Below are 23,106 nucleotides of genomic sequence, written 5' to 3'. Positions count from 1 at the left end.
CACTATTGGGGTCCGTGGGGACTGCGGGGAGCACTACTGGGGCCATGGGGGATCAGCCGGAGCAGGGCCTGGGTCCCTCTGGGGGGCAGCCAGGCCCCTCAGCCTCCCCTTCCCCTGCCCCAGAGGAGCCCAAGATCCGAATTCCTCCAAAAAGAAGAAAAAGAACAAAAAAAACCCCTGTTTTATTGCTTGTACCGTACAAATCCGAGAGCAGGTAAGAGCGGCTGGCCAGCCACTGCCACCACGATGGGGCCGCTGGGCCGCTGTACCCACCGCTGCCTTGTCAGAGGCTCTCGTTCCCCCGCCCCACTCTGGTATTTTTAAGTTAATTCAACTTAATTTGGGCAACTAGAAACTACGTAAGAAAAAGTGACTTTTCTTGGTTCCTCCTGGCAGGGAAGTGGTACCAGGCACCCAATTCCTACCTCCAAACCGCAGCCCTGCTCTCGGCTGCGCCAGGAGACGCGGGGCGGGAAGTCCAGCTTGTCACTGGCCCGGCTCGTCAGTGCAGGCGCCGTGGTGAAGGCGGTGCTTCCCCCAATGCCGGGTCCCACCAGCACTGCGCCGTGCCGGCGGGGTCTGGAGCGAATGGCCCCCCGCAACAGTGGCCTTTACCGAAAGGCATCCATGGAGCATCCGTCGGGTGTGGATCCATCGCCGGCAATGGTGCACGCCAGAAGAAACCCAGTCCTGGCACTGGTAGCTGGGGCTGCCAAGCCAGCGGTGCGGCAGCAAGAGCCCTGTCTGTCTGCAACACGGTGCCAGGACCGGAGGCTGTTGGTTCCGGTGATGCCATCATCCACTGCAGATGCCGGAGGACGTGGCTGGTGTCACCGAGCCTGCCATCGCGACGGCTCCTGGCTTTAAGGCACCGGAGAAGCCAAACTATTGCTTTTAGGCGTGTGTTTTCCTTAGGGCCGCGCTGACCAGCCACAGGATGAATGTGCTCCCCTCCGCCGAGGTGCCGATTCGGGGTACGATTGGTTTTCGGTCGCTGCAGGTTCAGTTCAAAGCAGAGCTGGGAGGATTTGAGGGGCTGAGATGTGCCCCCCACGATCTTGGGAGGGTCCTGCCCTGTCGTCCCCCTTCCTTGGGGCAGCCAGCATGAGATCTCAGCCACGGCTTGTCCCCCCGCCCCTTCTGCTGTCGAAACAGCTTCTCCCCAACTGTGAGCATGGGGTTTTACTGGGTGGAGGGCTGGCCGAGCTTCCAGGGGGTCAAGGCCACGGTTGTGGGGAAGTGGGGGTTGGTTTAAAAAGCTGCGAGCACTTCTAGGAGTTTAAAAAATAATAATAATTAAAATCAAAGCAGTCCTAGGCTAGGGGCAGGAGGCATGGCTCGGTGCTGGTGGGAGCCACGGAGCAAGAGCACTTGGTGGGGTATGGCTTCTGCCAGGCGCCCCGGCGCAATGCCAGCGAGCCGCAGCGTCCCGCCCCCCCCTTCTGCTGGTCACAGAAGAGAAATCCCCCCTGCTGTGAGTGAACCCCCAAACCCTCCTCCTCGGAGGCCAAATCCCGCTGCTGCCGGTTACTCCCGGATGCTGGCAGAGTAGGAGAACTGGGGGAAGTGCGTCCGCTGGTCGTTCTCCAGGGAGCCCATGTTGTCATCTGCAAAGCCAGAGACAGGGAAGGGTTTGAGCACATGGAGACACTGACGAAGCTTCCCTGGTGCGTTCACAAGCTTCCCCGCTCTGTCCCGCAACAAGGATGCCACCGACGCTGCCCAAGACCTCTCCAGGGCAGTGAGAGGGACCCCCAGCTTTTATAGAGGTGTGACAGTAATGCCACCAGCCCCTTGGGTGACACCTGCCACCACGATGGTGATGGGAAAATGACGTTGCGCAAGAGGAAGGGGTATAGGTGATAAAGGGGGTTCCTATCTCTGGGTGGCATTGGCACTCACAGCGATCCGGCGGGGTGATGGTGATGGATTGGGCAGTGAACTCGTCGTCGAAATACCGTGTGTCGATCTCGGATGTCACCTGGGGCTTGAATGGCGGGACCAGCTGGTGGAGACCAGGAGAAATGCGCTCGCCAGCAGCGTGCCAAGTGCCCGCCTGCCCCTTCACCCCCTCACGGTGCTCCCTTCCCTTCCTACCTTCTTCTGAACCACGTCCTGCCAGTTGATGGGGGCGAAGAAGCGATGTTCCATCACCTCCTTGGCGTCGTTGGGACCTCCGCCGAGCCTGTGGGCACAGAGAGGCGCGTCCAGAACTGCCAGCAGTGCCACGATCCCCCATCCATCCCCGGCAGAGCCTCACCTCTGTTTGGGATCCTTCTTGAGCAGCCCGGCCAGCAAGGACTTGGCCTCAGGGCTGAGGGTACGAGGGAAGCGGATCTCCTCCATGAGGATCAGCTCAAAGAGGCGTTCGTGGTCCTGGTTGTAGAAGGGGAGGCGGCCACACATCATCTCGTACATCACGACCCCCAGGCCCCACCAGTCCACGGCGCGGCCGTAATCGTTGTCCTCCAGGACCTGCACGGGGGAAGACGGAGAGTGTGGTGCTGGCGAGGCCGAAGAACCAGACGGCAACACGAGGAGGGAGAAGGGAAACCCATTCTAGATACAACCACTCCTGCAGCCCAAGTGTTTGGAAAAGCCCCCACTGAGCCGCTGCCACCTTGGGCTTTGATAATAACCTCCACAAAAAAACCTCTTTGGCCCAAGAGTTTGGAGGAAAGCCTAGCTGCGGTACTGCGTTAAGTACCTCCGGAGCCAAGTACTCGGGAGTGCCACAGAAGGTCTTCATGGTGGCTCCATCTGTGATGCCTTCCTTGCAGAGCCCGAAGTCGGTGATTTTGATGTGGCCATCTTTGTCCAGCATGAGATTTTCCAGCTGAAAGAAAAGCAGGCAAGTGGGAGAAAAGGTTTGGAGGTAAGCGGAGTTGGGAGCGGGACGCTGCTCCCCAAAAGGTTCTGTCGGATGGCTGGGGTCTCGATCCGTCGCTGCGTGATGGGGACGAGGGTGACGCCTCCCCGCAGGGTGGGTTCAAGCTCTCTCTGCTAAAGCCGAGCTCCCACCCTCCCTCCTGCCACAATGTGTGTGAAAACATCCCCAGACCCGGGGGGAGAGTGTCTCTTCACCACCCACAGCGAGCGGGAGCAGAGAAAGGTGGCTCACGTCAACAGAGCACGATGCTCTGCCAGCTGAAACCCTTCAAGGCCCCTCAGGGTGATTTCTAGGGGAGCTGGGAGCAACCCCACACCCCCAAACACCAGCCCAGGAAGATTAAAATTGTGCTGGTGCTAAGACGGGGTGAAGGCACCACTTAATGGACACTGCTGCTGCTGGGCTGGTACCTTAATGTCCCTGTACACCACGTCCCGGGAGTGCAGGTACTCCAGTGCAGAGACTATTTCCGCGCCGTAGAAACGTGCTCGGTCCTCCGTGAAGACGCGTTCTCTTGAGAGGTGGAAAAACAGCTTGAGGGAAAGAAAAAAAGAGAACAGCTGATCAACAAGCGCTTAAAAAAAAAAAAAAAAAGCCAGTGAAACCCGGGTTAATCGCTCACAGCACGCAGCTAATGCAGTCATATGTGTCCTAAGCTCCTCGCCTTGAGCGGTCAAAATAGGGATGGGCCCCCCTCTGCTCTGCCGGCGGGAGCTGGGGGGAAAACGCTGCTGTGCATCGCCTGTGAGAGTGGCTGCGCCATCAGCTGCATTCCCCCTCGCAAGGGAAGTGTGTTGGGGCGGAGAAACAAAGCTGGATGTGAGTGCAGGGTGGAAAGGAACAGAGCCAGTGGCGGCTGGAGGGGCTGCCGTGTCCGCAGCTCCCTGGGCGATGAGGAGGAGGAGGGCCCCAGGGGTCCTGCTTCCTCCCCTGGACGGTCGCTTCATGCATGCGACAGCCTTGCTGCGATATCCAGTGCAAGGAAGGCAAGTGAGGAGCCAGGAAAGCTCGGGCGAGAGGAGAGCCGCTTGCTCTACCTCCCAAAACATGTGCTGAGGGGAGAATGTGGAATAAGTTGTCCGCTAATGAGCTGAAAACAACAATTTAACATGCGACAAATCCTTCTGAGGCCGGGGGGAGCGCTGGGTCTTAAGCTCCCACCTCTCCGCCATTGGCATACTCCATGACGAAGCACAGCCGGTCATTTGTCTGAAAGGCGTATTTCAGCGCCTGCAAGAGGGGAAAAGAAGGTCCTGGAGAAGCTGCGGCGCTCTGCACTTCCAGAGGGTGAGGGGAAGGGAGGGGTCGCTTTGGGGCATGCTGGGCACCCCAGCGTGCTGCCCCTTTGCTCTCTCACTGCCACCAACCGTACTTACGGTGAGGAAGGGGTGCCTGGTGTTCTGCAGCACCCGGCTCTCTGTAACGGTGTGCGCTACCTCATCCTGTAAAGGGAGAAATTAAGCGCTGTTTATCCGCCATCATTTCTGGAAAACCAGAGATTTTTCACTACTGCCAACTATTCCCAGAAAAAAAGCAGGGATGGGAGCTCGAAGCGCCAATCTCCACCCTGATTTCATTCCCGTGGGGCAAAGCATTTGCTGACTGGATCGTCCAGAGGAGGACGTGGCCACACCGCATCCCCTGAGGGAGGCGAGCAAGTGGATCCCATGGTGTCACCCAACTGCATGTTACAACATGCGCCCAGGGTTTTGAAATAAGAATCCTCCACTATTTAGAGCACAGCAGGAGCCAGCCACCACTCGGCTGCTTCAGAGGTGCGTTTTGAAAGCCATCCCAACATTTGGGGGGTTGGACTAGGTGACCTTTAAAAGTCCCTTCCAACCCAAACTATTCTGTGACCCCCTGCCGGCTCCCGACTCTTCCCCTCATCCTCTGGGTGAGCTGGGGCTCGGCACGTACTTTGGCAATGATGACCTCTTTCCGTAGTATTTTCATGGCGTAATAGCGGCCGGTGGCCTTTTCCCGCACCAAGATGACTTTGCCGAAAGTGCCCTTTCCCAGGAGCTTCAGGTAATCGAAATCATTCATGGTCTGGGGAGAAACGGGGAGACGGAGGTGAGTTTGCAGCATGGGCAAATGGGATCTGGGATGGGAAAGGGTTTTCCGAGCTATTTCACCCGCGATTGTCCCAGTGACAGTGGATGCCACGGGGAGGAGGTTTATCCCATAAACCTCCCTCATCGCTCGGCAGTCCCAATCCACGGCAATCCTGCCTGCGGCAAGAGACAGTGCCGCTCCAGGGGCGACTTACAGCCTTGGCACGGGTTTTGCTGACGGCCACCTCCATCTCCTCGGCGCTGGTGCCGTCGTTAGGAGATCCGCACTTGTAATCCATTGTGTCTGCCTCTGGTTCCTGGTTCTTCAGGCTGTTAGCTACCGTCTGGATGGCTCGCATCCACTCCTCGCTACAGAGGAAAGCAGGATTGGCAGCACAGGGAGGTGGTGAGGATAATCAACAGGGGCTGTGCCTGCCCCTCCAGCCTCTGCAGGCAGATGGGAGTCACAGCCCAGAGATTTCGGGCCTCTCCTCCAGCTAGGATCAACACAACATGCTGTTTATCACGGACTCCCAAAGGAAGGGGCCATCCCATGTGCCTACCGCTCTTCGGGAGAGTCCACGTGGAAGGTCCTCTCGATGACTGTTGTCCACTGCAAGCATCGGATGACGAAGGTGTTGGGCCGAGGCCGCTCAGTCTTCATCAGCTGGCACTCTGCAAAGGTTCAAAAACAAATTAAGAGAAGAGAAGAGGATGGTTTGGGATCAAATATCCTCATCCCCACACCTTCCCTAATGGCATTGGGGATGAAGACACCCTGCCTGACACTGGCTCGTAACTGCGGACAGCCCCGAAGCCACCTGCACCGACGTACCCGCTACCGAGAAGTTATTCAGAGGCGGCAAGCTCTGGTCAGACGTCTCTGGCCGTTCCTTGTAGCCGATGAAGGAGCCGTCGCTTTTCAGCAGGAAATACCGGGGACGCCATGTTTTGATGTATTCCCCTGCAAGAGAGAGGGGGGCACGGGGGTGACACAGGGGTTTTCGGGGAAGGACCCCTTGTAGCAGGGGTCCCATTGCAGAGATGGAAAATTAAGTGGCAGAAGGACCCCTTGTAGATGGAAAATTAAGCAGATGTTTTTCTTCAGCCTGTTTCTAGGAGCTTTGGAGAAGCTCCTGCAAAAAGCAGCCAGCTGCTGTAATTTAGAAGAGGTGTGAGCAGTGGGTTAGCCTCAAACATGCTCGTTCTGAGGGAAGACAGCACAAAAAAAGCTTCATGCTTCCCCCAGCAGCCCCAAAATTGACCCAAAGCAGCCTCGGCAGCTCTGGATAAAGAGTGAGCATTGGAGGGAGGCCCTGGCTTCCCTCTCTCTGGCTTTATTTGCCTGGAAGAAGGAGGAATCCACAAATCTGCTGGACACAGGGATCCAGCTGGGCTGCCGGTGGGAGAAAGGTGGCTGGAGACGGATGGCTTTCACACCTGCTCCCCTTGCAAACCACCCTCAGCAAGGGAAAGAAAAATAAAAGCCACCTTCAATGGGTCTAAAAATAAAACCCCACGCATGCAGCTGCTGCAATGCTGTGATGTTCCCCATGTACAGCTAAAAATAAAAGGGCTGGCTGGGGGTCTCACTGCAGGGCCGCTGTGGCAGGTGGCTTGGCAAACCGGGCTAGAGGGTCTGCGGGGAGATGTTAGGATCATCCTTCGGCTTCCCAATGTGGCAAGCCATTAAAAATGATGCTGCTGGAGGATTCACTTGTGACACAGACCGAACACCGGCGAAATGGTGCTGCTGATTGCCAGGAGAGCTGCTGAGCTGAGCCAGGAGCAGGAGAAAGCTGAAGGGGGAAGGCGCCAGCGGCTTTTGGGATGCCTTGTGGTGCCAAGGTGCCTTGCGCACCGTTTTGGGGCAAGGAGAAGCAGAGACCCCCCTGTATTCGTGCCGGGGAAAGGTTAAAATTGCTGGTAACTGGAAACTGGAGCTCTCCTTTCCCGGCAGCAGCTGCAGCACCAGATTCCCCACGATGACCTGGCCTTGGAGAGATGCCACCACTGCTGAGCTGCCTCCCCGGCTTGTCTCCCTCACCTCTCTTGTGCAGCCAGCCCTCCTTCACGACTGAGACTTCGTTCATGGTGGTGCCGCAGGCTCTAAACCCCTCTCTGCCGCAGGACCAGGGAAGCGGCTAACGGCAGCGGGAGGAGCGGCAGGAGCAGAGACAACCTGCGGGAGAAGAGAGAGATGCTCAAAGAAAGCCGGCAAAGCTCCCGATGCTTTTCTTTCCCCTCCCTCAAGGGGAGGCAGCTGGTTTCAGCATGAAGCAACCCCCACGCACCGATTAAAGACTCTGCCGCACCAGTTTCTCAAAAAAAAAAAAAACAACCCAAAAAAACCCCAAACAAAACAAAAACCAAAAAACCCAAAACACACCAAAAATTAAAAAATCAGCATGGCGGCCTTGCAAACCTGGAGATGCCGGGATGGAGCAGGTTTGTCAGCATCGTCCCTTTACCTGGTCGCCGTGTGACGAGGGATTAAAAAGCCTTGGGAGGGCTGGACAAGCTCGCAGGGGGAGCACGGTCCCTTGCAAAACAAACAGCTAGAGAAAAATTAATCGGAGTCACCTGACAGGATTAACTCCCCAGGCTCTGAAATCCCGGTGAGTTGGGCGATGGGAGGTGGTGGGACAAGGGGACGTGCCATGTCCTGGTGGTGGCCGGAGGGGATTGTCCCTACCTTGGGTTTCCCCAAAGTCACCTCGACCTTGCTGCCCTCCCATCCCCTGCCTTTAGTCAGGGTAAAATGAAACCCAACCCCATAAACTTATGGCCAGGCGCGAGGGTTTGGGGCTTTCTGGCTGCATCCAAGGCGAGGCAAGGCAAGAGCTGGAGCAGCCCGAGACAAATTCCCTGGACACAGTGTTATCCTGACGGAGTTCCTGCTCCGCTCCAGTCCCTCTGGATCAGTCCTAGCTCCTGCCTAACTCCCAAACCTCCAGCCTAGTTTTAAAACCTCCCATCTCATCTTTAAAGCTCCCTCCACTGTGGGAACGAGGGGGTTTCCGAAGGGAAGCATGGTGGGCGGGAGGTAAATAATTTCCCTTCCTTGCTCCCATAAATTGGCCCATGCCTTCCTGATGGGAACCCCCCTGCCATGAGCATCCTGGGATGCTCCTGCGATTCCAGATGGGGAGGAGGATTCCGGGGACTTGCTCACCCCTGAGGCTCCTCCACTCGCCTGGCAGCGGGCAAGGATGCGGGGCAGGCAGCCAGGCAATTCGGGCAGAACAAATACGGGCAGGACCTGGCAGCGCATGGAGCTGACACTTCTCCAGCTGCTGAAGGGTCAACCTCTGGACGGGCTCTAGCAAAGAGCTTGTCGACGTTAATTAAAAAGGAAATAAAAAGGTTGCTGCAGAAAAGGGCTGTAATTAATTCTGGAGCTGGCCCAGGAGGCTGAGGCAGCTGCAAGTGTCCCACAAGGGATCCGGACTGCAGATGCAAACAAGATCGCAAGAGGCTTTAATAAAAAAATCCCCCACATTATGAAAAACGGCCCCTAAATGAGCAATTTGACAGGGATGGATGTTGCAGGATTTTGGGATCGGCTCCTCTGGCAGCCAAGCTTCGGCACAGCAGAGAGGACCTGGTGCATCCGCGGCACTGGAGGTGGGTAAAACGGTCGGGACGCGATGAGCCTTCCAACCCAGAGGCAGAGCAAAGATGTTTTCAGTGAGGTCTGGGCATCACTCATTTGCATCCGGGGCTTGTTTCTACGCTGTGCTAATTATCCCGGCTGCAATTAAAAGCCTTAAATGGGTTGTACCTGACCTTTGATTATATTTTTGTGCAAAGCGCGGGATGGCGAGGCTCTCAAACCCGGAGCCTGCGGACTTCTCCGAGCCGACACGGAGTCGTCCTTCAACAGCAATACAAAACCAAAAATGGTGTCGGTTTGGAAAAAAAACCACCCACCCCCAAATTGTTGCTTTTTGGGTGCGTTTAAGGATAATTATGACAGCAGGAGAATTGCAATTCAGGAATTGCCAGCAGCTTGAAGCATCAAACCCCATCACTGTCCTCTCCTCATCCTTGCAGGCACCGGAGAATTTTTAATATGATCCTGACAGCTAACAAAGAGCAGGAACAAGCAGCGGTTGTTAGACACGTTCTCTGAGCCCTGATCGTTGCGGTTATTTCCAACGACGGATGGGGATTGTACCTGCCGCCGAGGGACTCTGACAGCCCATCAGGCACCATGAGAGCGGTTTCCAGACACGCACCAAAAAGCGGCAATTAATTTCAGGCGCGTTCAAGAGACTTTAAACTGGCTGTGAAGTGGCGTTGTAAGAGATTTGCATCTCTAAGTGCGGCGGCGTGCATCCTGTCCCAGGAACGAGCAGCGAGGAGCTTTCAGAGAAGGTCTGAAAGGTATCGGTGCCAAAACCACGGGGATGGGGCGGCCCAAGCCCCCTCCTCCGGAGGGGTGTGGGGGGCTGCCGGGTACCCTCTCTCCCCTGCGGAGGCGGCTGCGGTTGTTACTTATGGGGGGGCAGAGACCCTCAGCTGGGCTCACTCAGGGGGTGGCTGGGGGGATGGATCCCCCAGTGCTGCTGCTCCTCCCTTGGGGGGATACTGGGGAGAGCCCCCCCCACCCAGCAGAGATGCCCCAGTCTGCAGAGAGCCCCCAAATCCTGTTCTCCCAGGGCAGAGGCCCCCCAGGCGAGAGACAAACCTCAAATCCCAGAGGCCCACAAGGAGCCCCCCCACCTCAGCTCCCTGGGACAGGGCCCTCCGAGCCTGCCAGGGTCATAGTATAGCCCCCTCCCCAGCCCACCACGGCCCTAAGACAGGTCCTGCCATGGCATCCCCCTGGATAAGCCCCGCCCAAGCCTGCCAGAGCCCCCCCATCTCAGACCTCTGAGACGGGCCCCCCCAGTCCTAGCAGTCACCCCCATCTCAGGCCCCTAGGACAGGCCTCCCACGCCCGCCATGGCCCCCCAGCCCACACAGCTTCCCCCACTCCAGTCACCCCAGGACAGAGCCCCCCCACACTGTAAGGTCCCCCCCAGCCCAGCTCGGCCTCTCACTGCAGCCGCTGTCCCCCCCCCGCCCCCGCCGGCGGGTGGTTCGCTCCCGGCGGCGGGCGGGCGCATGGCGGGGCCATCAGGGGGCGCTCTCCCCCCCCCCCCCCCCCCCCCGCGGGTGGTGCGGTCCCCGCGGCGCCCCTCAGGAGACGGGCGGGTCCATTCGGCGGCGCGAGGGGGGGACGACGCGCGGCGCACCCCTGGCGGAGGGGTGCGAGTGGTGCGTTCCGCGCGGCGCCCAGCGGGGGGCGGGCGAACCCACTGCGCGGCGCGGGGGGGGGGGGGGGGGGGGGGAGCAGGGCCGGCTCCTCACCTGTCATGGACGCTGCAGGCCCGGCCGGCTGCCGTCGCTCATCACGGTAGCGCCGGGGCTTCCCCCCCCCGTTCCGCCTTATCAGCCCCGACGGCGCCCGCGCTCCCGGAAACCCCGCCCGCTCCGGGCCCACGCACGCAGGAAGCGGAGACGGACGGGGAGGAGGGTGGGGGGGGGTCGAGGGGGGGGACGGAGAGGGACGGACCCCGCTCCTCTCCCGCAGGCCGCACTGCGCAGGCGCCCCGCCGCCGCCTCCCACTGCGCCTGCGCGGCGGGGGCAGCGCGCATGCGCGAAGGGACGCGACGCCATCCTGACGCGCATGCGCCGCTCGCCCCCGCGACACCAGCCCCCGCTCATTTGCATATATTTAAATATATTTCCATAGACTCGCCCGCCCATGGGTGCACCAAGCTGCTCCAGTCTCAACAGCCTGGGGCGGTTGTGGAGGGTCCCGGCCGCAGGCTGGGGGGCTCGACCGACACCAAACAGAGCCGTTTCCACGCTTTATTGCAAAAAGCTGCCCCGCAGGCTGGCGGGCGACAGAGAAAGCCAAAAATTGGGAAAAAACCACTCGTTTTTACACACCAAACAACACCCAAAGCACAAAGAAAACCTTCCAAAATAGGGTAAAATAATTAGTGGTTTTTCTTGTTAAAAAGACTCACTGTTATGGCTCAGACACACCACGCAGCTGCCTCCACCCGCTGTCTTTATTTTGGGGAGAAAAAACGTCTTTTCGGGGTTTGCAGCAATGCCAGACAGGCACGGTGTGAAGACAGCCCTGGTGATGTCATCGGAAATAAATCTGGGGGGAAACAAATTTGGAGAGGGGGGAATAAATAAGTTCAATAAAACCCTACAGCGGCCAGTTCAGGTTTCGCAGCGGGATGAGCTCGAGCCTAAAACTGCAAGCGGCAGATTGAAGGTGTTGCTTAAATTAAGGCAATTTGGGGAAATTTTGAGTGCCCAAGAAGTTTTTTTTTAAGCTTTTACGTTTTTTTTTTTTTTTTTTTTGGAGGCTGCTCTGAAATCCTTAAAAATTAAGAACCCCTGCAGCAAGCTGCCACTCCGTAAGGATTATTTATGGAGTCATTTTGGTGCAAATTCCTAAATACAGGAAAAAAAACCTGCAGAAGAGGAAAAACCCAGAAAAAACAGGGGAAAAACCCCTCTGCATGGAGCTCTTCAGGTCTGAATTCCTAAATACAGGAAAGAACCTGCAGAAGAGGGAAAAACGGTGGGGGAAAGAGGTTCCGGTGCTGGTAGGAGATGGAGAGCAACGATTTGGCCTCATGCCTGCCGGCTTTGCGGGCAGGGACAGGCAGGGAAGGGCTTTTCCCCTCTTCCCTCCACTGTTTTCCTGTGGGATTAGCGTTTCCCTGTGGCATTAAGCCTCTCCCCATGGGACTAGTGTTGTTTCCCCATGGGATGAGCGAAGCAGAAGGCAGGAGGAGACTCTGCCGGTTCTTGAGGGTAAATAAACGGGATGGGGGACAGTGGGCGACTGTCGGGAGGGGATGGGACAAGCGGAAAACCATCGGGATGACCCGTCCAGTGTGGAAAGAAGTGCCGCGGTATCAATCCGGTTTCTTCCCCAGCCGTTTAAAGACGCTAACGGTGCCGGCGCTGTCCATCTGAGCACCAGGGGTCTCGCTGGTGCTGCTCACCTTTCCACACCCCCATGTCCTTTTGATCGTCACCCGAAATCCGGGTTCGCTTTTATCCTTCGTGCTGGTGACGTCACCATCCTGGGCTTCGACCGGCGCTGTGGCAATACTGATGACGCCGATTTTGGATGCCGCTGGTTGCGGTTTTGCTGCCATACGGATACCGGCGGCGTTCCTGTGACCAAGCCGCTGGATGGTGGCAGTGACGGTACCTGGTTTGGCTTCTGAACTGGTGGCTTTCGCCTTGATGGTCCCTCCTGGCTCAGTGCTTTCCTTACGGGGAGGTTTGGCGAGTTTTTTTAGGACGCCGGCATACTGGAGGACAGAGCAGTCGTCGTCGCTCTCGGTGGCTTTGTCCCCATCGGTCCCCAAGGCATCACCCAGTCTGCTGAAGACTCCCGTGGGCTGGGAGACAAGAGCCCGTCAGCACCCGCACCCCCATTTTGGGTGCTCGATTTGCCCCCCCTTCCGCTTCACCCCCCGAATTCTGCCACCGTGATGGAGGCAAGATGGATGCTGGCCCCACCCGCGAAGCATTTTGGAACGTAATGATGCAAAACGCTGTCTGCAGTAATTAAATTAACGATGAGGCTATAAAACAGCTCTATAAATCACCCATAAAATCATATTGCCTCGTATTTTTCTTAGAGAAGCTGAGTCTGCAACTTGTTTTACACCCCAAGACTTCCACGCTGAAGTTTTTACCTCCAGAGAAGAGAAAAAAAACCTCCTGTATCCCCCATTAAAGGGGTCAAAATAGAAGTGCAGACAGGGATCACGCAGGGACTGAAGATCTGCCTGCCTTTGGTGGCTCCATCCTGCCTTTCCCCAGTGTTTCCCCACCATTTTCCTGTTATTTCAAGGTTCCTTCAGCCCCTCTGTAGTGAGCGGGCAGCTGCGAATCCTGAAATAATCTTTGGGGAGAGGACCCTCATGTCGGGATCTCGGCGGGGTTTGGCACAATGATAGCTAAATGGAGCTGCAGCCGAAAACCCGCGTCCGCTTACCTTCCCTCCTGTGGTCGTATCTGCTTTTGCCTCGGCTCCCAGCCGGTCGAAGACGGACGTCCTCTGCAGACCTGCGGTTTTCAAGAAAACATGTTTTTTTGGAGGTTTCCCCAGAAAATGAAGCTACGCTGGGTCAACGCTGAGGGCTCGTGGCTTTTCAGCCCTGTCCTACTGTCAGGGCACCTGGCAAAATAAAATCCACTCGATAAAAGCGTGCAAACGGCGATCCGCCCCCTTCTTCCTAAGACTTAAATAGGTGCGAGCAGAACCTTCACGGCTCGCGGTGAGTTAATATATCCTTGGAATAACACAACTTCTACCCGATAACTCTCTGGATATGAAAATCCTCGTGGGATTTGTAATGATGGGCTAAATTAGGACTAAACTTGGCTTCTGGAAGAGAAAATGAAGATCAAACCCCCCCGCTGGTACCTTTGGCTGCTTGCTGCTCCAGGATTTTCTTTGTCCTTGGTGTGGTGCCCTTGGGCATGTTGATGATGTATTTCCCTTCCATTTCCGCCGTCACCCGGCGGCGTTTTACCGGGATCGTTGGATTTTCATCTGCTGCATCGCATAAACCTGGTGGGACGAAGGAAGAGCGAATCGAGAGCTCTCGTTCCAACAAGACTTAGCGGGTGGAAGGGTTTTACGAGTGTTTGGGCACACTCCCGGGCTCAAGTGAGCTCCGAGACTGGCTACTTCAGCACCAACACATCTCCTGTAGTGCCGGCGCTCTGCAAACACCCTCTGCCCCCTGTCTCTAGCTACTCCCAACCACAAAATCACAGAATTGCTTGAGCTGGATGGGGGAGGACATGTTTAATGGGAAATAAGGACAAAGCAACTTTTGGTGTTGTTTCCGCCAGGATCCGTTGCCCTCCCTACCTGCCTTCGCAGCGGCCAGTTTGTTGGAAACGGTGACGGAGATTTTGGAGGTGTGGGGCCGTTGTCGGAGGGGGGTGGCGGGAGGTGAGTCTCTGCTCAAGCTGTTGGCAATCATCCGGCTGGCGGCTGGAAGGGGAGGACGGTGTGGTGAGGGAGAGGTTTTGAGCCCCGAGAGGCTTCGGCGAGTGCAACAAGCATCTGTCTTATCAGCTACATTAAAGAGAGGTCCTTCCCCGGGATCGTGGGGAAGGCAGCCATTGTTTGAGCCCTTCATTTTCAAGATAATTAAGTCACCTTGTAAATCAGGTGAGGGGATTTAATCTCCCAGAAACCTCCCACCCGCGCTCACCACTATTGGCATTGCGGCGCAGCTCAGCTTGAACGCTGGGAGAGCCGGGGCAGAGCGATTCGGTGGCTGCCTTGCACATCTCCTGAAGTAAAAAACCACGGAGGAGGGTTTTCCCTCGGGCTCTTTGAAGGTGAACAAGGAGCCTCAAGGCAAAACTTTGCTAAATGAGCCGGCGAGGCTTTACCTGTGCTGGCGAGGCTTTACCGTACCTGCCTGTACACAATTTTGGCGTGTTTGAGGATGGCGATGATGTCTCCCACCACTGTGATGCCCAGCTCATTCATGATCTCCTTGTTCAGATCCATCAACATGTTCTTCTGGATCCTGAGGTAAGGAAAGACCCAGCCTAACATGGTCTCCCCTCATTATGAGCTCTGACTAATTAAGCCTTGAGCAAGGTGCACCATGATATCCCCAACCTGGGTTTGGATGCTACCGCCCTCGTAGAAACAGTACTGACAATGAAAAAGCAGCTCAGTGCAGATGAATAACTAACGTAACTAATTAAGGAGCGGGATACTTGGTTAATTCCTTCCTTCCCTCTCACCAGGGGAATCTTTCGGTGCTATTTTCCCCCTGTGATGCAATGAAAAGTCACAGACTCATTGCTGACCTCACCTGTTATCCACAAACATGACGGCATAGTTGACGGCGGGGCCCGGGGGGATCCCAGCTTCCTTGAAAAACTGAATCCATTCAGATGTCGCTGAAAAAAAGCCGCAGAAAAGGAAAAATTAAGTGGACATGGAAAAAGGGGTGGGGCGGTCGCTTGGGTTTTGGCAGGCGCTGGCCACGACGCTTATTCTGGGCATTGGCAGCTGTTGTCACACGATTAACGGGATCAGGAGGAAAACAGCTCCTGGGATGTCAGCGGGGAGGGGGGGTGGGGATGGTCTCCTGGATGAAAATACACAATTTGAGGGGTCTTAGAGCAATTTAGGTCGATTTTGGGTGGTGGAGGGGAGGGCAACAGGGCGCGCTCGCGGGGAGGGAAATGTCCCTTACCCATCGTGACGGACACCATGGTGGAGGAGCCGGAGGACACGGGCGCGGGGCTAGGTGGCAGCGCCGGGAGCAGTCTGCCAGGTGAGAGAGTGGCCAGGCGGCCCCTCTGACGGCCAGTGGGCAGGCACGGGGCTGCTGCTGGCCCCCTGCCCCACACCTCCTCCTCTTCCCTCCTGCCCCACACTCCCTCCCTGCCCCCTCCTCCTGCCCCACACCCCCTCCTCTTCCCTCCTGCCCCACACCCCCTCCCTGCCCCTTCCTCCTGCCCCACACCCCCTCCCTGCCCCCTCCTCCTGCCCCACACCTCCTCCTGCCCCACACTCCCTCCCTGCCCCCTCCTCCTGCCCCACATACCCTCCCTACCCCCTCCTCCTGCCCCACACCCCCTCCCTGCCCCCTCCTCCTGCTCCACACCCCCTCCCTGTCCCCTCCTGCCCCACACCCCCTCCTGCCCCCTCCTCCTGCCCCACACCCCCTCCCTGCCCCTTCCTCCTGCCCCACACCCCCTCCCTGCCCCCTCCTCCTGCCCCACACCTCCTCCTGCCCCACACTCCCTCCCTGCCCCCTCCTCCTGCCCCACATACCCTCCCTACCCCCTCCTCCTGCCCCACACCCCCTCCCTGCCCCCTCCTCCTGCCCCACACCCCCTCCTCTTCCCTCCTGCCCCACACCCCCTCCCTGCCCCCTCCTCCTGCCCCACACTCCCTCCTGCCCCACACTCCCTCCCTGCCCCCTCCTCCTGCTCCACACTCCCTCCCTGTCCCCTCCTGCCCCACACCCCCTCCCTGCCCCCTCCTCCTGCTCCACACCCCCTCCCTGCCCCCTCCTCCTGCTCCACACCCCCTCCCTGCCCCCTCCTCCTGCCCCACACCCCCTCCTACCCCCTCCTCCTGCCCCACACCCCCTCCTCTTCCCTCCTGCCCCACACCCCCTCCCTGCCCCACACCCCCTCCTGCCCCACACTCCCTCCCTGCCCCCTTCTCCTGCCCCACATACCCTCCCCTTCCCCACACCCCCTCCCTGCCCCCTCCTCCTGCCCCACACCCCCTCCTGCCCCACACCCCTTCCCCTTCCCTCCTGCCCCACACATCCTCCTGCCCCCTCCTCCTGCCCCACACGCCCTCCCCTTCCTTCCTGCCCCCTCCTCCTGCCCCACAGACCATCCCTGCCCCGTACCCCCTCCCGCCGCCCCCTCTCACCTCTCCGCTCCCGCCGCGCCCCATCTCGCCGCCGCCGTGCCGGGCCGCACCGGAAACGCCGGTCACGGAGCGCCGGAAGCGACCTCGCCGGCCGGCCCAGCGCGCCGCAGGTCGCGCGCGGCGGGGCGGGGGCCGCTCTAGGCAGCGGCGGCGCGGGAAGGGGGGGGGGGAGGGAGGGACGACCATAGAGTGCTGGAGGACTGAGGGCGCCCCCCACCCCACGGGCGGCTCCGGGAGCAGCCGCCCCCGCGGACACCGGTGTCTCCGGTACAGGGGGGACGGGGGGCACCGGGCAGCCCCGGGAGCCGCGGCCTTGGACGCGGCCCTGGCCCTAAACCCGGCCCTAAACATGTCCCTGGCCTTAAACCTGGTGCTAAACTCGGCCCTGGCCCTGGCCCTGGCCCTAAACATCCTATTAACCCCGAAACACAGCCCTGACCCCCCCCAAGTTCAGCTGAGCCGGGGGGGTGACGCCAGACCGAGCTGAACCCCCTCCCACAAAGCAGGGCAGGGTTGGGGGGCTGATCCCTGGGGGTGAGCACCCCCTTTTTCTGGCGTCCCCGGGGCACAGGGGAGAGGTCCCAGTGGGGTCGGGGGGGTCTGCACCCCCAACTTGGGGTGCCCTACCCTGTTCCCAAGGGCTCAGCCCCAATGGCGGCAGGGAGAGGACCAGGCACTTCCCCTTCCCGCCCCAGACTGGTCAGGGCACGTGAGCACCCGGATCCCGTGAGTCAGCTGGGAAGGCCTCTGCCCCTCCCAGTTTTTTTGGGGACTCTCCCCTTATCCCTACCCCAAAAATCCCGGCTGTGCCACACCCGAGGGGGTTCTTGCCTGTCTGGGCACGTCAGGAGAAATCGGGTTTGTTCTGTTCCAGTGTCGCGCCAGGATGAAGCCGGACGGCACGTACAAGCAGGTATGGTGCTGGCGGCACCCCGAGACCCCAAACTGGGGGTCATGGAGCTCCCTGCCCCATCCTGGCACCCTGCAGCCCCAAACTGGGGCACCCCATAGCTCCCTGCCTCGTCCTGGCACCCTGAAATCCCAAATTGGGGTGCCCCATTGGCCCCTGCTCTGCCCCAGCACCCTACAACCCCAAAGTGGGGTGCCCCACAGCCCCCAACCTAGCACCCTACAACTCCAAGCCAGCGTACCCCATAGCCCCCTGCCCAGCATCCTACAACTCCAAACTGGGGTGACTCATGCCCCCCATTTCCACCCAGACCCTGCACCCCGTGGGGACCCTTGGCAACATGGGTGGGGGGCACTTTTCCCTGGGAACTCTGGGCATTTTGGGGTGGGTTTTACCCCCAAACCAGCCACCACCCTGGTTCTGGGTCCCCTCCCCAATTCTCTGCCTCCCATCACAGCTGGACCCACTGGAGGACCGTGGGGTGCAGCCCACCCGCTTCCCACTGAAGGTAACTCCCCCGGTCTACAGGGGCTGGCTTTGGTGCTGGCTGGATCCAGTGCCATCCCTTGCTGGATCCCAGTGGTGTCGGGGGTGGTTTTAAACCCTATAAATTAACTTATTCCTTAATTTCGGGGCACTGATGCCCCCTCTCCCTTCCAGTGCTCCCGTGGCATGTTGCTCTCTGCCGTCCTCACCCTCTTCATCCTCATCTTCCTCTTCTTCTTCAATCTCCGGCTAAGCTCAGCTCTCCGCAGTGATGTCGGTGGTGATGCTGGCGGCGATACCGGGTCCTGCAGTGACGCGTGCCGGTAAGATGAGCTTATGGGGGGGTGACGCTCCCCCGAGACCTTTGGCATCCTGGTGCTACAATCTCACCGGTGCCGGTGCCACTGAATTTCCACCATAGGATTGTCCTAGTGGAGAGCATCCCGGAGGGAATGACCTTCAGGGACGGTTCCGTGCTGAATCCCTCCACCTTCTCCACATGGATGAACCTCTTGGGGACCGTCACCCGCAGCCTGGACATTGCCTCCTTCTACTGGACCATGACCAACGAGGACACACGGACACATGAACCCTCCGCTGCCCAGGTCCGTGCTGCCGGCATCCGTCATGGGCGGCAGAGCTCCAATTCCGGTGCTTGAACCCAGCGCTGGCTGCCATTTTCTTGCTTTCCCATAATTTTTAATCATTTCTGCTTTTTTTGGCCTCAAACCACATGGTGATTCAGGGTGAACAAATCCTGGAGGAACTTCTCCAATTATCCCAGCGCGGTGTTGCCGTCCGAATTGCTGTCAGCCGCCCGTCAGCAAAATCGCCCCTGAAAGACCTCCAAGCGCTGGAGCAGAGCGGTGAGTGATGGACAAACCCCAAAATTGTTTTTTTGGGGGAGATTTTCAGTGGGAGATGCCCAACTTGTGGTCACGCAGGTGCCGCGGTGCGCACCGTCGATATGCCACGGCTCACTGGCGGCGTGCTGCACACCAAGTTTTGGCTCGTTGATGGCACCCACCTCTATGTTGGGAGTGCCAACATGGACTGGAGGTCTTTGACCCAGGTGAGCAGCGTGGCAGCACCATCATACCACTGGATGGTGCTGAACCTGTCCCAAATGGCACCAGGGCTATCCCAAAACCAATGCCCCATCCCCATCAAGGGGTGCTCAGTGCCATAAGATGGGACTTAGGGCGTTGGAGAGGGATGATGGCACTGTCCAGTGATGTGACAGTGCCACCGTGCTGCTCGTCGCAGGTGAAGGAGCTCGGCACTGCTGTCTACAACTGCAGCTGCTTAGCCAAAGATTTAAGGAAAATTTTTGAAGCTTATTGGGCTCTTGGCATTCCTGGTGCTTCCATCCCGGTACCGTGGCCGGCAAATTATTCCACCACCTTCAACATGGAGACACCATTAGAGTTGAAGCTCAACGACACCGATGCCGCCGTCTACTTCTCGGTATGTCCCCGATCCACCATGGTTGGTTTTCCTGGTGCCAAGGATTGGCTGTACCAGTGCTTGATCCATGTTGGATGATTCTGGCAGAGCTCCCCACCTGCTCTCTGTGCTGCTGGTCGGACCCAGGATCTCGGAGCCCTCCTCAACGTCATCGATGCCGCCGAGGACTTCGTGGACATCGCGGTGATGAGCTACCTACCTACCACTGAATTCTCCCACCCCCAAAGGTTCATATGGTCCTGTGCCAACCCCCGCTTGCCGGCACCAGTGATGCCTAACCGCTTTCCCTCCCCAGATTTTGGCCAGCAATCGATAACCGGCTGCGGAAAGCCATCTTTGAACGCCAAGTCAACGTTCGGTTGTTGGCGGGTTGTTGGCGGCACAGCCAAGTGACCATGTTCCCCTTCCTCAAATCCCTCGCCGCCATTGCCGATAATCACACACGCTACAGCGTGGAGGTGGTGGGTATCGCGGTGTGACCGCGGTGTGCTGGTGGGCGATGTTTCAGTGGGTGACAGTCTCCTCGCTCCCTGCAGCGGCTTTTCATGGTGCCAGCAACTGCAGCGCAAGCCCAGATCCCCTACGCCCGGGTGAACCACAACAAGTACATGGTGACGGAGAAGGCGGCGTATATCGGTGAGCGTGGTGTGAGTGGTGGTGCTGCCGTGCGAGTCGCCGCTGGCTGCTGGTGACGGTGGTTTGGGGGTGGTTTTTGGGGTCCCCCGCCAAATCTCTTTGCAGGGACATCCAACTGGTCTGGTGACTACTTTGTGCGGACAGCGGGATCAGCACTAGTGGTGAACCAGATGGTGAGCCAAACTGGTGCCGGTACCGCCGCCGGCACTGCTGCTGGCACCAGCACCATCCGGGAGCAGCTGCAGGCGGTTTTTGAGCGGGATTGGAGCTCCCAGTACAGTGCCGACATTGGCGATGCTGAGCGGTGGAAGAGCCTCTGTGGCTCCCGTTAGGCGCTGGGGAACAGACCACTGGTGAACCATGAGTTCTGACTGTGCTGAATCCAGCTGCCCCGCTCCAATTTGAGTTAAAAAAACAAAAAAATGAGGCTTTCTGGACTTCTCATTGCTGTTATTGAAGTGGGGCGTCGTCTGCGCCGTAGTGATGGAGAGCGCCGTGCCTTTGCCAAATGCTCTGTCACCACCAAAACGGGACACCCCTCAAGTCTCAGCAGTGCCAAACCCGTCCCAGCAAAGAGTCAGATGAAATGCTTGGCTGTCGGCAAACCGTTTATTGGGGGATAATTGCAAGAACCAGTGCTGGTAGCATCTGGCACAGCACATCCCAGTGCATGCCTGGCTACGTTCTCCTCTGCCGGCATGGAGCCAGGTTTTGCTGGTCGAGGTGACCAAAGGTGAGGAAGAGGAAGGTCTTTGGTGAGCTCTTGGCTGCAAAGGTGTTTGCCAGGGTTGCCGGGGCGGCTCAGCAGTGCTGTGGGTGTTGCCGGCTCTGTGCCGGGAGGAGCGTGCTGGGTGTAGCAGGGCGGTCCCAGCCCGGCCCCCGGCGCCCGTCCTCAGGGACAGGGATGGGACGTGGGGGCTTGGGGTTGTGCTGCGTCACCGGAGCTCTCTGCGGGGGGGTAAAAAGCATGGGGAGGGGGTGAGTGGCACCCATGGGTGGGGTGCCCACCCCTTGGTGGGGATGTGGGGCACCCAGGGACCCTGAGCACCCAGGGACCCCAACCACCCATGACGTGGGGCACCAGGTGATATGGAGCACCAGGGACCCTCAAGCACCCATGCCATGGGGGCACCAGGGACCCTGAGCACCTGTGGTGTGGGGCACCAGGGTACATGGAGCACTAGTGACCCCAAGCATCCAGGGACCCGAAGCACGTGGGGGACACAGAGCACCCAAGGGACCCCAAGCACCCAGTGTCCCAGAGCACCCATAGCGAGAAGCCCCTGGTCCCGACGCGAGCCCCCCACCCTATGGCCATACCTTGGTGTGGAGCACGGTGTATGGTCTTCCAGGCAGGTTCTGCTCCATGATGCCACCAAGGACCATGCCACCATCATGGTGGCCATGCTGCTCCCATCTGCTGGGGGACCCCAGCACAATCAAGTTACCAGCAGTGGGTTCTGTCTTGGGACGCCGGTGATGCTGGCGGTGCCGGGTGCCGTGGTGGGTGGGGATGGGGGCTTGACAGACATCCTGCTGGCTTTTGTCACCAGTGTCCCCAAGCGGCTCAGCCAGGCTGAGCCGACCCATCTGGGTGATGGCCTTCTGGATGCTGCACCGGCTGGCAGGGATGAAGGCACCTTTCTCCATGCCAGGGAAGATCTCAACCATGCCAACATCCTTATGGGATGCCCTCAAGTCCTCTTGGCAGAGCTGGTAGTACCGGGTGGCCTCGAAGCTGGACTTCACCTGCTGCAAGGAGATAAAGGGATGCTTAAGGGCGGCGCTGGGCATGATCCTCTCGTGCGAGTCCCAGGTGAGCATCCTCTTGACAAGCTCCACCATCCCGTGCAGGTCACAGCGCTCGGCCAGCACCTCCTGGCTGGGATAAGACACCGGACAGATGTTCACCGCCGCCAACTGATCCAGCGAGGAGAAAACATACTTCCTCTCTGTTGGCTTCACCATTTCCTCGCCTGGTGGTTTGAGCTGCCAGGAACCGGTGGGATGTGGCACCCGTCGGAAGAAGGACCATGTTTTCCGGGCAGCGCAGAGCAACTCACCCCGTGGTAGCCCCAAGGTGGAGCAGATGCAGCGCACCTGGTCATACTCATTGACGCCAGGGTAGAGCGGCCAACCCAAGTGAAGCTCGGCCACCACACAACCCAAAGACCAGATGTCCACTTTCTCACAGAAGGGCAACCCCAACAAGATCTCTGGTGCCCGGTAGAAGCGGGACTGGATGTAGGGTTCCTTGACATGGCGGACCTCAGTGAAGATGCTGGCCGAGCCAAAGTCGATGAGCTTGACACGGAAAGGGTAGCGCGCGTGGTCCACCAGCATGATGTTCTCTGGTTTGAGGTCGGCGTGGATGATGGATAGCTCTTTCAGCTTGACTAACGCTGCCAGCACCTGGGCTGTGATGGTACGGATGTGCCGGACGGGCAATGGCAAGAAGTTGTTCTGCTTTTGGAAGTCAAAGAGGTTTTGCTCCAGCAGCTCGAAGACGAGGTAGGTACAGGCACCATCACTGAAGGACTCAAGGAAACGGACGACGTGCGACGACTCCGTGTCCACCTCCCGCAAGGCCTGCAGCAACCTCAGCTCATTCTTCGCCACCCGGCCATGGTGGCCTTCGTTCTTCAGGATCTTGATGGCCACCATCTCCCCTGTGCTCCTCCGCCAGCCCTGGGCCACCTCCCCAAAGGTCCCCTTCCCCACCGTGGCCACCATGTCGTAGCACTCGGCACCCACCACCAGCGTCCCCATGGTGGGTCGGCTCCTTGCCAGGGGCTTGCAACCCCCCACTCAGCACCCAACAGGGGCTTGGGAAATCCAGCTGCCTCAACGTGGCCCCCAACAGTGCTGCCAGTTCCGGCATTGCCGTGACAACACCTTCTGTTGCTGACATCGTCCCCAGGAGCAACCACTCCCCTGCGCAAGGGATTGCAGCTTAGGTGGAGGAACCCCCTGAAACGCAGCCCTGGTCCCCCAAAATCCATCCCACTGCCCCAAAACCCATTCCCAGCCCCAGAAAACCCATCCCTGGTCCCCCAAAACCCATCCCAGCCCCCTAAAACCTATCCCCAGCCCCCCCAAACCCCATTCCTGGTCCCCCAAACCCATCCCTGCCCGCTAAAACCCATCCCCAGACCCCATAGACACACTCGGGGCTTTTTTGTGGGTTAA

General features: G+C 58.7%; 4 protein-coding genes across 11 annotated transcripts; 1 reads left to right on the top strand and 3 right to left on the bottom strand.

Moving 5' to 3' along the window:
* Positions 1-158: 158 nt before the first annotated feature.
* On the bottom strand, positions 159-10,476 carry AKT2 (AKT serine/threonine kinase 2). Of its 5 annotated transcripts, none has more exons than XM_082333681.1 (14): positions 10,306-10,476; positions 7,373-7,505; positions 6,995-7,129; positions 5,783-5,911; positions 5,511-5,622; positions 5,163-5,316; positions 4,811-4,942; positions 4,267-4,332; positions 4,052-4,120; positions 3,301-3,423; positions 2,708-2,836; positions 2,261-2,475; positions 2,098-2,185; positions 159-1,607 (listed from the first exon to the last, which is right to left on the bottom strand). In XM_082333681.1, the coding sequence occupies exons 3-14, from the start codon at positions 7,038-7,040 to the stop codon at positions 1,314-1,316; spliced, it is 1,557 nt and encodes a 518-aa protein (XP_082189807.1). In that variant the 5' UTR covers positions 7,041-7,129; positions 7,373-7,505; positions 10,306-10,476; the 3' UTR covers positions 159-1,313. The 5 variants fall into 5 exon arrangements, with proteins under 5 accessions (XP_082189807.1, XP_082189805.1, XP_082189806.1 ...); XM_082333679.1 differs by lacking the exon at positions 10,306-10,476 and adding an exon at positions 8,123-9,900; XM_082333683.1 differs by lacking the exon at positions 10,306-10,476 and adding an exon at positions 1,903-2,005 and having other exon boundaries at positions 1,414-1,607; positions 7,373-9,894.
* Positions 10,477-10,816: 340 nt separating this feature from the next.
* On the bottom strand, positions 10,817-16,548 carry LOC309600848 (uncharacterized protein C19orf47 homolog). 3 transcript variants are annotated; one of them, XM_082333473.1, is made up of 9 exons: positions 16,419-16,548; positions 15,220-15,293; positions 14,833-14,920; positions 14,424-14,538; positions 14,215-14,296; positions 13,866-13,991; positions 13,413-13,559; positions 12,981-13,051; positions 10,818-12,378 (listed from the first exon to the last, which is right to left on the bottom strand). In XM_082333473.1, the coding sequence occupies exons 2-9, from the start codon at positions 15,236-15,238 to the stop codon at positions 11,884-11,886; spliced, it is 1,143 nt and encodes a 380-aa protein (XP_082189599.1). In that variant the 5' UTR covers positions 15,239-15,293; positions 16,419-16,548; the 3' UTR covers positions 10,818-11,883. The 3 variants fall into 3 exon arrangements, with proteins under 3 accessions (XP_082189600.1, XP_082189599.1, XP_082189598.1); XM_082333472.1 differs by having other exon boundaries at positions 15,220-15,325; positions 16,419-16,466; XM_082333474.1 differs by lacking the exons at positions 15,220-15,293; positions 16,419-16,548 and having other exon boundaries at positions 10,817-12,378; positions 14,399-14,538.
* Positions 16,549-16,595: 47 nt separating this feature from the next.
* Positions 16,596-20,332, top strand: PLD3 (phospholipase D family member 3). Of its 2 annotated transcripts, XM_082333528.1 has the most exons (12): positions 16,596-16,685; positions 17,293-17,331; positions 17,786-17,836; positions 17,989-18,137; positions 18,236-18,419; positions 18,560-18,680; positions 18,759-18,886; positions 19,081-19,281; positions 19,369-19,508; positions 19,577-19,742; positions 19,818-19,917; positions 20,023-20,332. In XM_082333528.1, exons 2-12 carry the CDS (start codon positions 17,305-17,307, stop codon positions 20,247-20,249), a joined length of 1,494 nt encoding a protein of 497 aa, XP_082189654.1. In that variant the 5' UTR covers positions 16,596-16,685; positions 17,293-17,304; the 3' UTR covers positions 20,250-20,332. The 2 variants fall into 2 exon arrangements, with proteins under 2 accessions (XP_082189654.1, XP_082189655.1); XM_082333529.1 differs by lacking the exons at positions 16,596-16,685; positions 17,786-17,836 and having other exon boundaries at positions 16,906-17,331.
* An 893-nt stretch (positions 20,333-21,225) lies between these two features.
* HIPK4 (homeodomain interacting protein kinase 4) lies at positions 21,226-22,686 on the bottom strand (the record flags this gene model as incomplete). The annotated part of the gene is made up of 1 exon (XM_082333484.1): positions 21,226-22,686. The coding sequence occupies one exon, from the start codon at positions 22,684-22,686 to the stop codon at positions 21,226-21,228; it is 1,461 nt and encodes a 486-aa protein (XP_082189610.1).
* Between the last annotated feature and the right edge of the window lie 420 nt (positions 22,687-23,106).

The sequence above is a fragment of the Platalea leucorodia genome (assembly GCF_965183815.1).
Source record: "Platalea leucorodia genome assembly, chromosome: 26".
NCBI lineage: Eukaryota > Metazoa > Chordata > Aves > Pelecaniformes > Threskiornithidae > Platalea > Platalea leucorodia.
Note: the sequence above shows the minus strand (reverse complement) of the source record. Positions and strands in the feature narration are given on the sequence as shown.

Bases quoted from the DNA above. Each gene is read 5' to 3' on its own strand.
- AKT2 (XM_082333681.1), bottom strand. From the start codon at position 7,040: ATGAACGAAGTCTCAGTCGTGAAGGAGGGCTGGCTGCACAAGAGAG. The intron at 4,943-5,162 runs GTAAGTCGCCCC...GTTTCTCCCCAG, and splicing joins GCAAAACCCGTGCCAAGGCT to ACCATGAATGATTTCGATTA. The intron at 3,424-4,051 runs GTGGGAGCTTAA...CTTTCCCTCAAG, and splicing joins AGTATGCCAATGGCGGAGAG to CTGTTTTTCCACCTCTCAAG.
- LOC309600848 (XM_082333472.1), bottom strand. From the start codon at position 16,442: ATGGGGCGCGGCGGGAGCGGAGAG. The intron at 15,326-16,418 runs GTGAGAGGGGGC...ACTGGCCGTCAG, and splicing joins GGCGCGGCGGGAGCGGAGAG to AGGGGCCGCCTGGCCACTCT. The intron at 13,992-14,214 runs GTGAGCGCGGGT...CTCCCCTTCCAG, and splicing joins GCGCCGCAATGCCAATAGTG to CCGCCAGCCGGATGATTGCC.
- PLD3 (XM_082333528.1), top strand. From the start codon at position 17,305: ATGAAGCCGGACGGCACGTACAAGCAG. The intron at 19,743-19,817 runs GTGGGTATCGCG...CGCTCCCTGCAG, and splicing joins CACGCTACAGCGTGGAGGTG to CGGCTTTTCATGGTGCCAGC. The intron at 19,918-20,022 runs GTGAGCGTGGTG...ATCTCTTTGCAG, and splicing joins GGAGAAGGCGGCGTATATCG to GGACATCCAACTGGTCTGGT.